The sequence below is a fragment of the Desmodus rotundus genome, chromosome 10 (assembly GCF_022682495.2).
Source record: "Desmodus rotundus isolate HL8 chromosome 10, HLdesRot8A.1, whole genome shotgun sequence".
Lineage (NCBI taxonomy): Eukaryota > Metazoa > Chordata > Mammalia > Chiroptera > Phyllostomidae > Desmodus > Desmodus rotundus.
This window is the reverse complement of record NC_071396.1, coordinates 44,895,618-44,910,917: the sequence shown is the minus strand read 5'-3', so window position 1 is coordinate 44,910,917 and position 15,300 is coordinate 44,895,618. Positions and strand designations below refer to the sequence as shown.

The 15,300-nt window shown below is 60.9% G+C and overlaps 1 protein-coding gene across 2 annotated transcripts; it reads right to left on the bottom strand.

The window, feature by feature from the left end:
- Positions 1-395: 395 nt before the first annotated feature.
- Positions 396-14,771, bottom strand: PDLIM4 (PDZ and LIM domain 4). Of its 2 annotated transcripts, XM_053913240.2 has the most exons (7): positions 14,601-14,771; positions 9,856-10,007; positions 6,074-6,155; positions 1,549-1,730; positions 1,168-1,334; positions 814-931; positions 396-700 (listed from the first exon to the last, which is right to left on the bottom strand). In XM_053913240.2, the coding sequence occupies exons 1-7, from the start codon at positions 14,691-14,693 to the stop codon at positions 496-498; spliced, it is 999 nt and encodes a 332-aa protein (XP_053769215.1). In that variant the 5' UTR covers positions 14,694-14,771; the 3' UTR covers positions 396-495. The 2 variants fall into 2 exon arrangements, with proteins under 2 accessions (XP_053769215.1, XP_024430964.1); XM_024575196.4 differs by lacking the exon at positions 814-931.
- Between the last annotated feature and the right edge of the window lie 529 nt (positions 14,772-15,300).

The following is a 15,300-nucleotide window of genomic DNA, read 5'->3' as shown; positions in this document are numbered from 1 at the left end:
CTGCTAGAGGCTGCCGGAGCTCGTGCTGGCGGCCAGACGGGGCCTTTCCTGTCTGTGCTCACCCCTGCCACGCCTTTGCACACACAGTTCCTCACCCTGTACTGCTCTTCCTCCTTATTTCTTAGTTCTCAGCTGACACCTTCCCCGCCTCCAGCGGGGTCAGAGCCCTTGGCGTGGCGTCGCCCTGCAGCACCCCAGACGTTGCCTCTTTGAATAGAACTGCCCCTTGTGACTCACTCTGCCCCCCCACCCCCCAGGCTGTGGCCTCCTTGGACTGCACAGTGCCCGTCCCGCTCGTGGTTGCACCCAGTGCCCAGGACATGCTTGGACCCCGAGCAGGGGGAGCCCTTGGAAGCCGTGGCCTGCGCTGGAGGGAGACAGGCCGAGGCACTGCGGCGGTCGAGCCCCGGTAGAGGGAGTTTATTAGAGACAGACAGATATTTACACGAGCCATTAAAAGAAGCAGAGGCGGGGAGGGGGTGTTCCGGGAGCAGCTCAGACCAGTTCCACCTTGGCATTGGGGTACACCGCCACCACGTCATAGCCCTCCGGCGGCTTGACGCGCGCCTTGGCGTGGCTCTCGCAGTACAGCCGCTCGTGCAGAAAAAAGTAACCGCGCTGCTTGAGGTTCAGGCCGCAGTCGCTGCACATGAAGCACTCGGGGTGGTACAGCTTGTCCCGCGCCTTGACGATGGTGCCCCTGTGGGGAGACCAGCAGAGGACAGCGTCGGGGCGGCAGATTCGCGGGCACGCGCGGGCCGGGGCGTCGGGGAGAAGCGCGGCGGGGCGCGGAAGGCAGAGGTGGGTACTCACACGATGCCGTGGCCGCAGCGTGCGCACTCGGGCAGGCCCTGCAGGCCGCTCAGCGGGGCTCCCAGCTTGCCGGCCGTGGGCTTGAGGTTCCGGGGGCCGCCGGGCCCGGGCCGCTCCCCTGAAAGCCGGAGCGCGGGTGGAGGTCGAAAAAGGTAAAAACCGCACTTCTGCGGGGTGTGGGGCTGAGTCGGCGCACAGACTGGGGAGCGGGGTTGGAGGGCGTGGGGAAAGGGGCTGCGACGGGTGTGGGACCAAGTGGGAGAGGAGGGAGGGACGGATGGCTGGGAGGCAGGACGTGGGGTCTGGAAGGCGCCGCTGTGGGGCGACGGGTGGGGAAAGGGGAGGGCGTCTTACCGCCCTCGCCGGCCTCCAGCATGCCCTGCAAGTAGCGGAAGGAGCCTGACTGCTTGGGTTCGGCGGCGGCCGGGGGCTCGGCGGGTTCCCGCAGCATCCGGTACACCTCGGAGCCCAAGTCGATCCCGCAGTCTCGGCTCCGCGGGAGGCCTCTGGCTGGGTCAGTGCTGCGCGAAAGAGATGCACGAAGGGACAGGGCTGCAGTGCCAGCCTTCACTCTGCCTGCCCAGGGGTCTGGTGAAAGTTTCATGGGTCAGAATGGAAGCAGCTGCGACCCACGGACAAAGCGTCAGGGTCAGCATGGGACCTGGTGAGATGTGAGGGATCAGGACTTAAGAGGGGATCTAGGTGTAGCTTCAAAAGCCACATTTCTGGTACTACCTGTGGGGCGGAGACACATGCAGGCTGCTCATCTGGGTCAGTAAGGCGGCCTCACTGCTGCTGCCATTGTGAGGGGCCGAGAGGCGAGGTGACTGCCCGTAAGGAGATCCCAGGCCTGGCCGGCCATTTTCTGGGCCAGTCCCGGTGGTTGAGGGCCGCCTGCTGGTGGTTGGACTGCCATCCTGAGAGAGAGAGAGAGAGAGAGAGAGAGAGGGAGGGAGGGAGAGAGAGGCCTGAGGCACTGGGAGACCCTCTGGGGTAGAGCCTCTGGCCATTCCTAGTAGACCTACCTCCTTCCCTGCTATGCTGGGCCTTCTTGGATGCTGGCCGACTACCCCTGCTCTGGCATCTCTGGGCGATGGTGCCCAGCCAGGGAGGGGGTCTGTGGGGAAGGGCTGAGCCTGGGGCCTGGTTCACCCCTCCCCCTACCTCCGAAATGAGAAACACCCATGGAAAGTCAAACACAAAAACCCAAGTGCCTGAGGCTCAGCCTTGGCTCCCGAGCCCTGTGCGGTTCGACCAGCAGGGGCATCCCCAGTGGCTCTTTAAGGCCAGCACGGCTGGAGCAGAGTGTACAGCTTCCTTGTACAGGTGGTCCTGGTGCCGAACCTTCCCACCTGCCAGAACTGGCCTGGATCCTGGACGGGCCCACGGATAGAAACACAAAAGTAACTCCTGTCCTGAAGCCAGGAAGGGCCATCAGACATTGTGTGCCCACCAGCCTTCGGTGGGGGAAGGCTGAGGTTCCAGTGTGCCACTGTGTGGTCAGCCCCCTCTAGGCTTCTATCTCTACCCCCATTTCCTGCTTCCCAGGCCAAATTGGTGGCCTTCTGCAGGCATAGCGGATGAGGGGCAGAGGCAGGGCCAGCGTTCAGGGTTCCCCAGCACACTACCGCATGGCCGGTCCGATGCCACGGCTGAAACGTTTTGGGGAGGAGTGCCCTGAACATGCCTCCTCAGCCCACAAGGAGAGGAGGATCTCTGTGGGTGTGGGTCTCAAAGGGGACTGGGGGTCCCTGTCCCCGCAGAGTCTGAGGCTGTGCAGGTGCATGTCCACGGGCACACGGCCATGCGAACACAAGCACACACTCTCACGAGTGTGTTTACAGACATACACATGCGTGAGGACAACACACACCAGCCCCACTACATAACCGAGTCACACACACTCAGAGCCAGTGCTGGTCACCCTGGGGATGACCACTGTGGCCTCCGTGTCTGGAACAAGGTTGGTAGCCACAGCAGCCTGGCTGAAGGGTGGGGCCCAATCCTCCAGGCCATGAAGGTGGTCACAGCCTCACCCTGCAAGGTGACATATAAATTTCCCCTTTGCTCTGTGGTGGGGTCAGGGACACTAGGTGCAGAGGAAAGGATGCCTAATCTGCGGGGAATGAGCCTGACCGAGGTGAAGCTGCCTGCAGCCCTGGGGCACCGTTGAGGCTGTAGGGCTTTGCCCAACTGCCCCTGCTTTCTGCAGGCTGGGAGCTGGGCAGGAGCTTGGGGAATGAGAGGGTGGGCCAGCAGCTGAATGGGGGTGATACCACCACATCCCCCACCTGAACGGACAAGGGAGAGGGTCTCGCACTGCTCAGGTGGGCCCCCATCAAGGAGGTGACAGCAGCAGGGAAACTCTTGTTCCCCCTGAGCCCAACATGAGCCCTGGGAAACCCGAGCACTCGAGGACTTGTGTCTGGGGGCAAGCAGGCAGACAAGGCTGGCCTGGCCTCTAATGGGGACCAGATGGGCCATGGGCCATGGGGGCAGGGCTGGGCCTGGTACAGAGGAGGCTTCAACAGGAAGGGGAAGTCAGAGGGGCCTGGGGGAAGGAGGCCCTCACTCACCCCCACCCGGCAGGGTATGAGGCTATGGCCCAGCCACCCATGCAGCAGCCTCTCTAGGCCTGGACTCAGGGGATAGGGCACGGTGACCTCGGTCTTGATTCGAGTCCCAGCTCTATCACTCATTAACTGAGCAAGTCACTTCACCTTTGAACCTCTGTTTCTTCATCTGTGAAATGGAGCATGTGATGAGCTCTATGTCCTAAGTTCCTTGTGGGGATAGAATGAGACAGTTGCATGCAAGGCACTCAGCATAGCGCCTGCCACACAGCAAATGCTGGTTGGATAAACAGCTGTCATGGGCATTCCTGAGCCCCATTCCTGGGTCCCCCCTGTCTGTGCTGGTGCACCTGGTCCCGTGTGCTGGCGCGCTCTGAGTACCTGCCAGCTGCTGATTTGGTTGTTGAAGCCTCAGCTGGGGTAGTGAGCAGGATGAAGGTAACTGCCTCCTTGCTCATCAGCTCCCACGTGACTGTGGTCAGAATGTGGGACACTCAGCATGGACAGAGGTGGGTGCTGAGTCGATGGCACCTTCCAGAAGCCAAGCTCCAGCCCTCTGCTAGTCTGGGGAGAATGGGCTGAGTGCGCAAGGGCTGCCTGCTCCACCTGACTTGCTTTAACCCGTCACCTGGTTCTCAGCTTAAATGCCACTCCCTCCAGGAAAACGTTCCTTATCACCGTCCTTTCGGCACTCTGGACTGTGCCAAGTGCCTCCTGTGTTCCCACGTGAGGCCTGAGAGGAGCATCTCCTATAACCCTACGCGGAAGGTCGATCTGAAGCTCCTGTTGGCCCTGTCTCACCCCACGTGGGGTTGGTGTCAGGGCATCTGGTGCTGGTCTTAGGGCCAACTGTGGTTTTCTGCTGCTCTATTGGCTCCGGCTGCCCCCCCTCCCCACCACCCCCTGCAGGCAGAGGGTGGGAACAGTGTGGGACAATGGGCCCTGTGTCTGTGTTACTTTGGATACAGCTTTGCAGGGGCTGGGTGGGGGAGTTTCTTTCGCCACCCATGGAGCTCATGACCTTTTAAGTACAAAGGCAGGCAGCAGCCCTGTTGCTTGTGGAAAATCCCTTTGCTTCCAGCCTCAGCAGCCTGGTCCTAGAAGAGGTCGTGGGGGCAGGGGGAGTTGCTCTGCAGCCCTCAGCCCCCCAGGCTCGCTGGCCCTGAGCCTCTTCTGGAGACCAAACAGAGCAAGCTGAGGCCCTTTTGTCCTGCCCATCCTGGCAGGAGCCTCACACAGGGGGCCTGTGCTACACTGCTCCCCTCTGCCCGGCCAAGTCAGGTGTGGCTGACTTGTCACATGTTGTCCCCCCTGTCACCCTCTCCCCCTGCTCCTACAGGCCCTGGCTTCATGGGACTACCAGAGCAAGCTTTTGAGACACAGGTGTGGCCATGAATCTCCCCAAGAACAGCTGAGGTCCCGGATAGAGCAAACCAAGAGCCCCTTTCTGACTCTGCCCCCTCACCTCACCCCTCCCCTCTCCCCTCCCACCCCCTAGGACCTTTCTTTCCTCTGACCTATGGTGTACAGATTCACCTTTGGGCCTTGGTATATGCTTCCTGGCACATGTGTTCTTTCCATTCTTTTCCCTGCCTTATTCTTCCTCCTTTAGGTCTTGGTTTGGATACCCTCTCCTCCAGGAAGCCCTCTTTGATCCCTCGATAGAGTCATGTGGACTCCTTAGACCCCTGGCTTCTGCCATCCCAGAGCTGCCAAGTGCCTCTCCCTTTCCAGAACAGGTACTCCCTGGCATGTGATAAGCATCTGACCTCACCAGCAAGGGAAAGGTAGGGAACAAATGTCAGAGCAAGTTGGGGACTGGGATAGATGGTGAGGGGCAGACCACCGCAGGTCCTCTCCTCTGATACAGCGAAGCCTCCATGGCAAGAGTGGACGCAGCAGGCCCAGCAGGCTATGGCCCCACATGCTGGGGTTCACGGTTCCGGCTCCGTCACGCACCAGCCCAAACTCCACCTTGCCCAGACTAGGTGACATGGGGACGTTGAGCTGGGCCTGGATACCTCAGTCTTGCCAACTGTCTGCCCCGCAAGCCCATGGCAGAAAGAGGCCATAGAGCAGCCTGGATCCCCTCCCTCTCCTTGAGGCCAGCACCATGGCTGTGATTCTTCTTGTCATACACGAAGAGGTAGGCAGGTAGGCCTCAGCAGGAAGGCCTCCAGCCTGAGGTCTGCTGGGCGCAGTCACAGGATGGCCAGGAGAAAACTTCAGCCTTGGACAGGGCAAGGAACTGCCTGACATTCTAAGGTCAGCCCTGTGGCCGGAGGTTGGCTCTGGCCAGTGGGTACCTAAGGCTAGGATGAAGCAGAAGAGTGCCACATTGCCTGAGGTCACTCCACAGCCTAGTGACATCCTCCTGGTTTGGCATCGCTGGGCAGCAGAGTGAAACTCAGCTGGGTGGGTGGCAGCCCTGAGCCAAGGCCTGGCCTAGTCCCTCCCCACCATAGACACCTTAGTGCCAGACCAGGGCTGCCTGGAGTACAGACAGAGCCCCCAGCTGGTGCTCATCACCTGGGGAACATGGGAGGGGGCTGGGCATGGCCCAGAGAAGCCTTCTGCTTCACTCTAGCCTGAGCATCCGAGAGCCTTGGTGAGGACATTCCGTGCAGTTAAACCTGTGGTCCAGGCCTGGCCCCTCTTCCATGGGTGCGCTCTGAGCCTTTACGTACCTGGGCCTCGGGGTCGATGTGGATCCTGTGTGCCTGAGCCTTGCTGTCCTCTGGGGCACCGGGCCAGCTCCTGCCTTCTGGCCTGTGGCAAGAATTAGGATGGTCAGATATATCTGCTTACCATGCCTGGGAACTAAGACCCAGAGGGGCTGGGTTCTGGGCTCAGAGTCACCCAGGACCAGGCCCGGCACCCCTATATGGAGAAGGACATCACCCCAGTGCTTTCCCTGTGCCCGACTGGTGGCAACTGTGGCAAGGAGACATGACTCTAGATTGGCCAACCACTTGGGCTGGGGCTGTGTGTCCCAGCTGCTCCATCCCTCTCTGGTCTGACTCCCAGAGAGGAAGCTGCACTTTTCTACCCTCTCTGTGGCCTACCTAAAAAAGCTCAGCCCGCAGAGGGTCCCCCTCCCAGCAGGGTGAGCCAGTCCCCTCCTGTCCATCTACCATCCTCTCGTCCCCTCATCCCCTCACACATCCTCTCACCCCTCTCCTGTCTGCAGCCCTGCAGCCCACCAGCCCACCAGGCCTGGGGGCCAGGCATCTGTGGGCTCTGGGGTAGGCGGAACGGAGGAGGCTCAGAGGGGCGCGCCTCCCTCCTTCTGATGCGGGCAGAGTCATCACCAATGTCTGCCCGGCCCAGATGGGAAACAGGCCATTAGGAAATTCCTGCTTCACCATAGAAACCAGAAGCCAAACACCACTCAGGAGGGAGAAAAACATCGTAAACCTGCCATAAGCAGGGCAGACACAGGCGGAGAGGCTACAGGCCTGGGGCCTAGGCCTGCCACTCAGTAGCCCTGCGGGGAGGCAGGCCGGGGTGTGCATGGACTTTGGGCTGGCCGGTGGGTATGAAGGGAGGCTGGCTAGACCAAAGGGGAATAATGTCCCCACTTCACCCCAAAAGGCCTCCTGGGGTTTCTTGACCGCTCGCCAGGGGGCCAGCAGCTCGACCATACCTCTGCCCCATGAAGCAGAAGGTTTTTAACACTTTCTGCACAGGTAGGCCACACCCACTCTGCACTTCCTCACCTTTGCCCACTCCTCTCTCCCCGCAGCCTTCTGAGGTCTGCGGCAGGGACTTTTGCTGCCCCCGGGGCAATGCCTCACGCCTGGCATCTGGCTCCAGGCCTCTCAGCCAGGCTACCAGGTGACCGCCCCAACTCAGCTCTCACCAGGCCTCCACCCACAGAGAACGCTGGGGTACACCTGGGACAGTGTGATTGCCACCTGGCTAATGCTTCCCCGATGTTCTGTCCAGAAAAGAAGTGCAAGTCTGAGGTCTGAAGGTCAGAAGGCACAAAGTCCCCAGAGCCACGAGGGTGGCTCTGGGCATCAGATTAGAATGAAGGAGTCTAATTCACGTGTCTGCCCGCAAGGCCAGGCCTTCACTTCAGGCTGCGCAGGTGGCTCCACCTGCCAATGTTAAGCAAAATGACAGCCAAAGGTGGGCTGTGCAAAAGCATCTGAACCACACGTAATGGGCAACAGAGGCCCCAGGGCTGGAGCTGACGCCAGGCCAGTCCTGGCCCTACAGAACATGCCCAGAGAGTATGGATTAGCTTGAGCTGCCAGACACCTGGCTTTGAGTTCCAGACAAAATAGGCATAGCAGGGCATCTGGGCCTCTACTTCATTTTTCATCCTCTGGAAAAGCCTGTGCAGGATAAAAGCCCTCTGTACACAGGAGGCCAGGGAGGGTAGCTGTCTTGGGTGGAGCCCACGTTGGGGGCTCCCCAGGGCCAAAGCACAGCATAGGTCCTGGCAGGACAGAAAGCAGGGTCAGGGGCCTTGCAGGTTAGAAGGTGCCCAGGAGAAGAGATGCTGACCCAGAGGATTCACCTGGCCCCTGTGTCTTGACCCCCAGCATCTGCAGGTGTGATAATTGGGGACGGGGCTGGGGGTCTGGACCCCAGGTTTTCACCCGGACTGAGCAGACTTGGTAGGTCATCATCGCTCAGTCTCCAGATCACAAGACGGCCCCGTTTTGGGGTTGAGGGAGCGAAGGGCTCTGAAACGAAACCACTTGCTGGAGGACAGTGGTTCCCACGTGCGGAGCTGGGCCAGGGACTGTGGTAGCAGAGAGTGTGCTCGCTCCCGCTCTGTGGCTGGGCAGCACGGCAGGCTGAAACGTCCTGAGTGGAACAGGTCAGAGGACCCCTGGCTACCTCCATGCTGGGCTTGGAACAAATGACCAGGGAAGGAAGGAAGGAAGGGGGCCCTCCACCCTGCCCCCACCCCACCTCCCTTCCCTGACATCATTGCCTCTGGGAACCTCCTGACTCACGCCCTCTGTGAGCCTCCCCCCTCCCACCCCCCCATCCCCATCATCCCCAGCCCCAACACCACTAGGGCTTCCCTTATTCAGCCAGGAGAGTCAAGGCTAGAGGTGAGTCAGGGCCCAGAAACCCAGCCAAGTGGGGCGGCTCTGGAGGCCACTTGTGGCCAGAGCAGAGCTGAGGTCTCCGCCGCCAGCCTGTGCCTCAGTCTGGGAGCGGGTGACGGATGTAATCCTGCTTCATGGAGAAGGGAACCCAGGCCCACAGAGGTCATCTGGGGAGCCTAAGATCCCAGAGTCTGGAGGACAACCAGCTCTGCTGCAGTCCCAAGCTGGGGCCTCCTCACTGTGGGTCAGGTGGTATGCACATGGCCTGGACTTACAGCTGGAGCCACTTAGCACAGACAGCATAGCCAGGGGCCCTGACCCCAGTCTGGACACCGACCTGGGCCAGACACAAAAGGGGGCTACTTCAGAAGCCTTCCCACTGTGTGTAGTGGCTCCAGGCCGATGGGTGACCCCCTTCCCTCCTGTCTCTAAGGCATGATTAGCTGTACTGTGGTTTGGGGAGGCTTCTCCCACGCATGTCCAGAGCGGGCTGTGGAAAGTCCCTGTTAACAGCGAATGTGACAGAGCTCAGCAGTTATGTCTGACCTCCCTGGATCCAAGCAAGACGGGGGCAGAAAGATCCCACTCAGCCACGACCCAGCCGACTGCCATCAGAGCTGAACAAAGACCCAGAGCGAGGCTGGGGGCAGCCAGGGGGACCTCCCATCCTAGACCATCTATATGGTACACACGGTGCGTGGTGACTCCCCACTCTCACCCCCACGATGGGCTGTGTAACAGTATACAGTCCGTGGCATCCAGATGTAACCAGGGCAGAGGTGTGGGACACAGCGGGGACAGCTGAGGCACGGCCGCCACAGGGCTGGCAGGAGTGCTGTGCACCTAAGCAGACGCAGAGGAGCCTTCGGGAGTGAGAAAGGTGGGAGGTCAAATTTGCTTCCCAACTGCCTCACTGCAGGACTTGAAGCCCCCTCTGGTTGTTTGGAGCCTCAGCTGGCCCATCTGTAGATTGAGGACTATATTAGGTCTTACATTATCCAGTTGGTTTGAGGGTTCAATGAATAAGAAGCTTCTTTGAAATGGTCATCAAGCTGGTCACATAGGGGTGGGGAAGGGACTGAAATCACCCCTCCACAGGCTGCCCAAAGTCTCATTTCAGCCCTCATTTTGGACTGCCGGCCCACTGCCACAAGGTCCCCAACACACCTCCAGCCCTGAGTTGAAAGGGAGCTCCTTGTCTTCTTAAGCCACTGCCCACACCCAGCGCCTTCCAGGCCCCTCATGAAAGCACTCCTCCTTAGGACAGAGGTACCCAGCAGCTGAGGCAGCGAGGCTGCGGGACCCAGTTCACTCAGGGTGCTTCCCACCCATAACTTATCCTCCCCTCAAACCGCCCCCCGTGCCAGCGGTCCCGGCCCAGCCGTCCCTGCTCACACCTGCTCACGGAGAGCGTGAGGCGGTCGTGGCAGCCCTTGATGCGGTTCTGGGCCTCGAGGTGTGTCATGAGCTCCGTGCTCTCACCGTTGATGGCCTGGATCAGGTCTCCGGGGCACAGGGCCGCCAGTGCCGCCTTGCTGCCAGCATGGACCTGTGGGCGGACAAGCCAGATGGCTGGACACTGGTCCCTGTGTGGCCTTGCTGCAGGCTTTGCTCTTGACCCCCTCCAGCCACCAGAAACTAGTCAGTGTGGCCCTGCTGCCAACATGACCTGTGGGAGTCCAGGCCAAGGGACTGGCTGAGCTCCCATGTGGCCTTGCTGCAGGCAAGGGGGATATTACTGCCGCAGCCTTCGTATCTGCCCGAGGACATGCAAGGGCCACGTGGGGATCCACGTGCTCCTCGATACATACAAGGCATGGACATGCCACACATACCTACATAGACAGATCAAAGAGTAGCCCCTCAACCGACATTCAAACCCTTCGTGACCCTGGCTTCCTACCTGTTTCCTCTCGTCCCCACCCCACAGTCACCTCCACCCACGCACTCTAGCTACCCCATGTGAATGTCCAGGGCATACTACGGGCACCGGGTCTCTCTCACCTCCACGCGTCTGCAGATGCTGTTCCCTCTACCTGGAACATTCATTCTTTCCTTTGACCCCAGATCCTCAATACCAGCTTTCTCCTCCTCATCCTTCCGGTCTCAGCAGAGAGGCCGTTTCCCTGGGGAGCCCCCAATCTCCGCCCCCCGCCCCGCTCTGGCCTCTCACCGTACCCGGCGCAGCCCCTGCACCACTCTGTTCCGTGCACGTTGTTATCGCCCCACCCTAGGTCTGGGGCATCACCTCCCCAGCATGGCCAGGGCCAGCTACTTCAGGTTGCCAGCCTGCATTCCTGGGTCACAACTTCCCCTCCACTTCCTCTGCAGGACAGGCACACAGGCCACCCCAGGGTCACCACTGACCCCAGAGGGTCGAGTGGTGTCCACAGCTGGAGCCTCTTATGATGCTGGTCCCCAAATGAGGGCCCCTTTGTGGCAGGGACTAGGCTCAGGGGGAGGCCTGAGGAGGCAGCCCAGCAAACCCTTCCCCCTGTCCACAGTCCTGGCATAGCCTTTGGAAATGGACACGGACACTAGGCACCGTCATTCTTCCCCAGTCTCTCCCGCAGTGCCCAGCTGTGGCTCAAGAGCTGCCAGTCACCTGTTCTTGCTGGGGGTGGGGGTGGGGGATCAGAGTTTCTGGAAACCCAGCCAGGTTCAGCTTAGCTAGTGCCCTGCAGCAAGACCACAAAGCTGAGGTGCTGGCAGCTCCTTGGCTGTAGCTCTGGTGTGGGCACTGGCTGAGCTGACCTGCCCTGACATAGGCTGTCCCAGGAATGTTCTGGAGCAAGACACCTACAGCCACTTGCCTGCCACCATTAATGCTCACTCACAGGGCCTGGGTAACTGCACAGGCCTGTCCTCCCTTGGGAGGCGCCCATAGGGCTCCGCCCACCCTCCCCTCAGGCTCTGCTCCAGGCCCCTCTCCTTCATGGAGACGTGCTCTGTGACATGGCCTGGGTTCAGTGCTTTGCCCATAACTAGCTCGTGGCAACCTCTCAAGTCCCTGGTGAGACAGAGGCATTGTCTTCCCTAATTACAGACAAAGAAAGAGAGGCTTAGGGGGAGGGGCACCTCACCCCAGTCCCCACCCTGGAGAGGAGTCCTCTTCCTCAGGGGGGCCAATAGCTGTAGGATGACTCAGCCAGCACAAGGGTTCATTCAGGCTCCTGTGGGTGGGGAAGTTCTCGAGAGCAGAGGTGGCTAAACTCCTGCCAGCTCCACTAGCCCGGAGAGTTCTGGTCAGACGTGGCGCAAGGCCAGGAAATGGTGACTCTCCCCACTGACTTCCCTTGCATTGTCTCATTAACCCCGCAGGCCAGCCCATTTGCTAGGTGAGATAACTGAGGTCCGGAGAAGGGCAGAAGGACCCTCAATCGGTAAATGGGAGTCAGAATTTCAATCCAGGCCAACCGTCTCCAAGACCTATGCTCATAACTACCGTGTGCTTTTCTGCAAAAAGGGAGGGAAGGAGAGAGTTGTCCCAGGTAGAAGGGTCATCATGTATAATGGCTTATCTGGGAGAGAGAGTAAAAGCAGGCTTGCCACTGAAGCATTGTTAGTGAGGAGAGAGTGGAAGAGATGAAGTCAGCGAAGGAGCAGGGGCCGGACCCATAGGCCCTGTGGGCCCAGGTAAGAAGGTGGCATTTCTCCTAGGTAGGTAGGAACCATGGAGGGTTCTAAGCCGGGAAGTCACAAGACAGAGTTGAATTCAAGCCCATCCCTCCGGCTGCTGAGTGCAGGATAAACAGACAGAAGGAAGGGAGGCAGGGAGCAGTGAGTCAGCTGGGAGGCTGGGGCATGAACCAGCCCCTCACCTGCAGCTGCTATGACATTCGCAGCCCCTGCTCCACTCCGCCCAGCCTAGAGGCTGTGACGGCCGGGAGCCAGAGTCAGTGCCGTGTCGTGCCATACAGTCACAGCAAGCTCCAGACAGGCCTAGATTCCTGTCCCTGCTCTGCTTCCCTGGGCACACCACCTTAGCCTTTCTGAGCCTCAGTGTCCCCATCTGTAACGTAAGGCCAGAGGGAGTTCTCACTTCTGAGTGCTGCTGTGACGACAATCTGGGATCGTTGGGGCAAAAGGCTTCCATGGGGTGTTGGGCACACGGTGGTGTTCATTCCAGGCACTGGTTGCTGGGGAGCTGGGACCAACACCCTGCAGGGTGTGGCCTGGAACGCTGTGGATGCGCCGAAGCCAGCAATCACTATAGTGTGTGGGGCAGGAGCCCTGGACAATTTTCTGGGAGGCTGTGTAGGCTAAGGTTGCAAGATTCCGGCTCCGCTAGGCAGCTAGCCTCCTGCCTGTCTGAGTGTGGCTATCCCTGCCGAGTGGGGGAGGCCCTGGAAGCAGGGGAGGGTGGGGTCTCAGACCCCTGTGGGGACTGTGAGTGGGGACTCCCACTCATCCTCAGTGTCTGCAGATCTGCCCTTGAGTTATCTGCTTGGCAAGCTGGGGTCTGTGGCTCCCTAGCCCCGTAAATCTCCTCAGATCCCACCCAAACCCAGGCTCAGCCGTCCTGGCTCCTCAGGCCTGAGGTGCTGCTGTGTGACTTTGAGGGACAAGGTGGGGTGGTACTTGCAGGCAAACCATCTCCCAGTCTGCCTGCTGGCTAGGGGCCTGCATCACTATCAGCTCCAAACAAGGCCGCCGCTGTGACGTGTGGAGGCCTTTCCTCTGCGGGCAGGCAGCCGCGTGGGCAACAGATGTCTCTGCTCCCTGCCGCCTGTGGCCGTCAGCCACCGCTGCCGAGCCTGTCAGCGGCCTCACGCCCAGGGTGCCTGGCCCACCGGCTGGCCTAGCGCCCTCACCAGCCTGCCTCTGCAGACTTACAGTGTGACACACCCAGGCAGACACAGACGCTCACACGCACACCTCCAGCGGGGCTCCCTAAGAAAATGGGAGATGAAAGGCTCCGGGATGTGTTGAGGGCCTAGCTCACTCAGCCGCAGGGACCTGGCAGTGTGGGGTGAGGGCAGATGTGGGAAGCCTCCCAGGACAGCTGGGCCTGCCTGTCACCCTGGCCCCCAGAAATGGGCTTCCATGATCCCACACTCCCCCGGGTGACCACCCCCCTCCCAAGAACTGGACAGTTGTCTGAAAGTCCAGCTGGCTTGGTCCAGCCCCCATGGCAAGAGATGGCAGTAGGGTGAGGGAGGGTGGTCTTCAGGTCTCCTGACACTGGTCCCCGAAAGGCCAAAGCAGGTGTGCGGGAACAAGGAATGGCTCTCAGGTGGTCCCAGGTCCCCTCCTCTCTTCCTTCCAGACTGGGCCTGGGTTTTCTCCTCTTCTCTCCTCTAGGCTGGGAGTCCCCATGGGCTGAGTCTGAGCCCCCTGTTCTGGCCTTTCAAACTATGGGACCCTAAAGCTGGGCCAGGACCCCCAGAATGGGCACCCCCTCTCACAGGGCCTGAGTCCTTTCTTCTGCTTCTCTGTCCTCAGATTAGCCACGGCCCAGGGCTGAACCCCCCTTCCCTTCCTCCTCTGTCCTAAGCCCGGGGCAGTGTATGGTCCTGGGGTCTTGAGGAACTGGGCTGAGGCTGTCCTGGCCCCTAGCCTGGTGGAGAGAGGTCTCACAAGCTTATAGTCAGTGTCTCTTTCCCCTGGTTACTTCCCCTTAGGTCAACTGAGGTCATTGACGAAGACTGACAAAACCAGAGTGGGCAAGTGAATGGATCTTTCTCTTTTCCGATTCAGGGAGGACCCAGCTCTCCTGGAAGTGACCCTCGATAAGGGGACGGGACTCTCCATCATTTTGCCCCAGATCTTCAGGTTGGGTTCAGTCGAAGCCGTGTTTCTGAGCTTCTGTAGGTCTGTCCAGACCCCTGGCCCATGACTGCTGTCCTCCCCTGGCCTGCAGTTACTCCCCCAAAATAAGGCCAGCAGGGAGGCTGGCGTGTGAGCCCTTGGGGTGTTCCTCCAAGGGATAGGGCAGGCAGGCCCAGGGGGAGGGAGGTAAGGGGGTTGAGGCGACACTGCCCGCCCTGGAAGCCTTCACATTCTGTGAATCACCCAGGTAAACCCTTAGCCTTCGAGCCTCAGGAACGTCTGGGATACGGGTTCCGGGTGGATCGCGAGGACCGGGTCTCCGATCCAGGACCTCCCCACCTCCCCGCCGCCCCGCGGCTACTGGACTCACCCGAGAGATCGTGAGGGGCGCGCTGAAGTCCCGGCCTCCCACCAGGCGGAAGCCCCAGGGCGAAGGGCCGCGCAGGGTCACGGAGTGGGGCATCGCTGGCCGAGCCGCAGCGGGAGCCAGAGCCGGACACTAAGGAGCCGCCGCCGCCGCCGCCGCCTGGACGCCGCGCCCCGCCCCCGGCCCGCCCGGCCCGGACCCCCCTCCGCCCGGCCCCCGCCCCCGCTCCCCGCGCTCCCGGATTGGCCCCGCGGCGGTCCCGACCCTCCCACTTCAGGGGGCTTTGAAGACCCGCCCCTCAGCCCTGGCGCCTCCCGCCTCGCACCCCCTCAGGGCTCTCGGAGACCCCGGGGCTGGGACAGCCCCGACGTACGGGATCCTGCCCCGGCTTGCGCGGTGTCGGCGGTGGACCCGAGCCCCGCTGCGGAAGCTCGGGCACAGGCCCTTTGAAGTAGCTCCTTCAGGGCGGCGCCTGGCCCAGGGAGGGATGGGGTGGGGGGGCAGTGGCGGCCCAGATGGGGGATGGGGCCTTGCCTTGCTCAGAAACCTCCTCGAAGTCCTAGCAGACAGGCCTGCGCCCCCACCCCGCGGTGCGGCGAGTCCTCCCAACAGCGAACACTGTTGGGGAGCCCTGTGCCCCAACAGGCCTGGGCTGGGGACATGCAGACCCAGCGTGACAGCCCGCACTGCCCAGTCTGGGGGC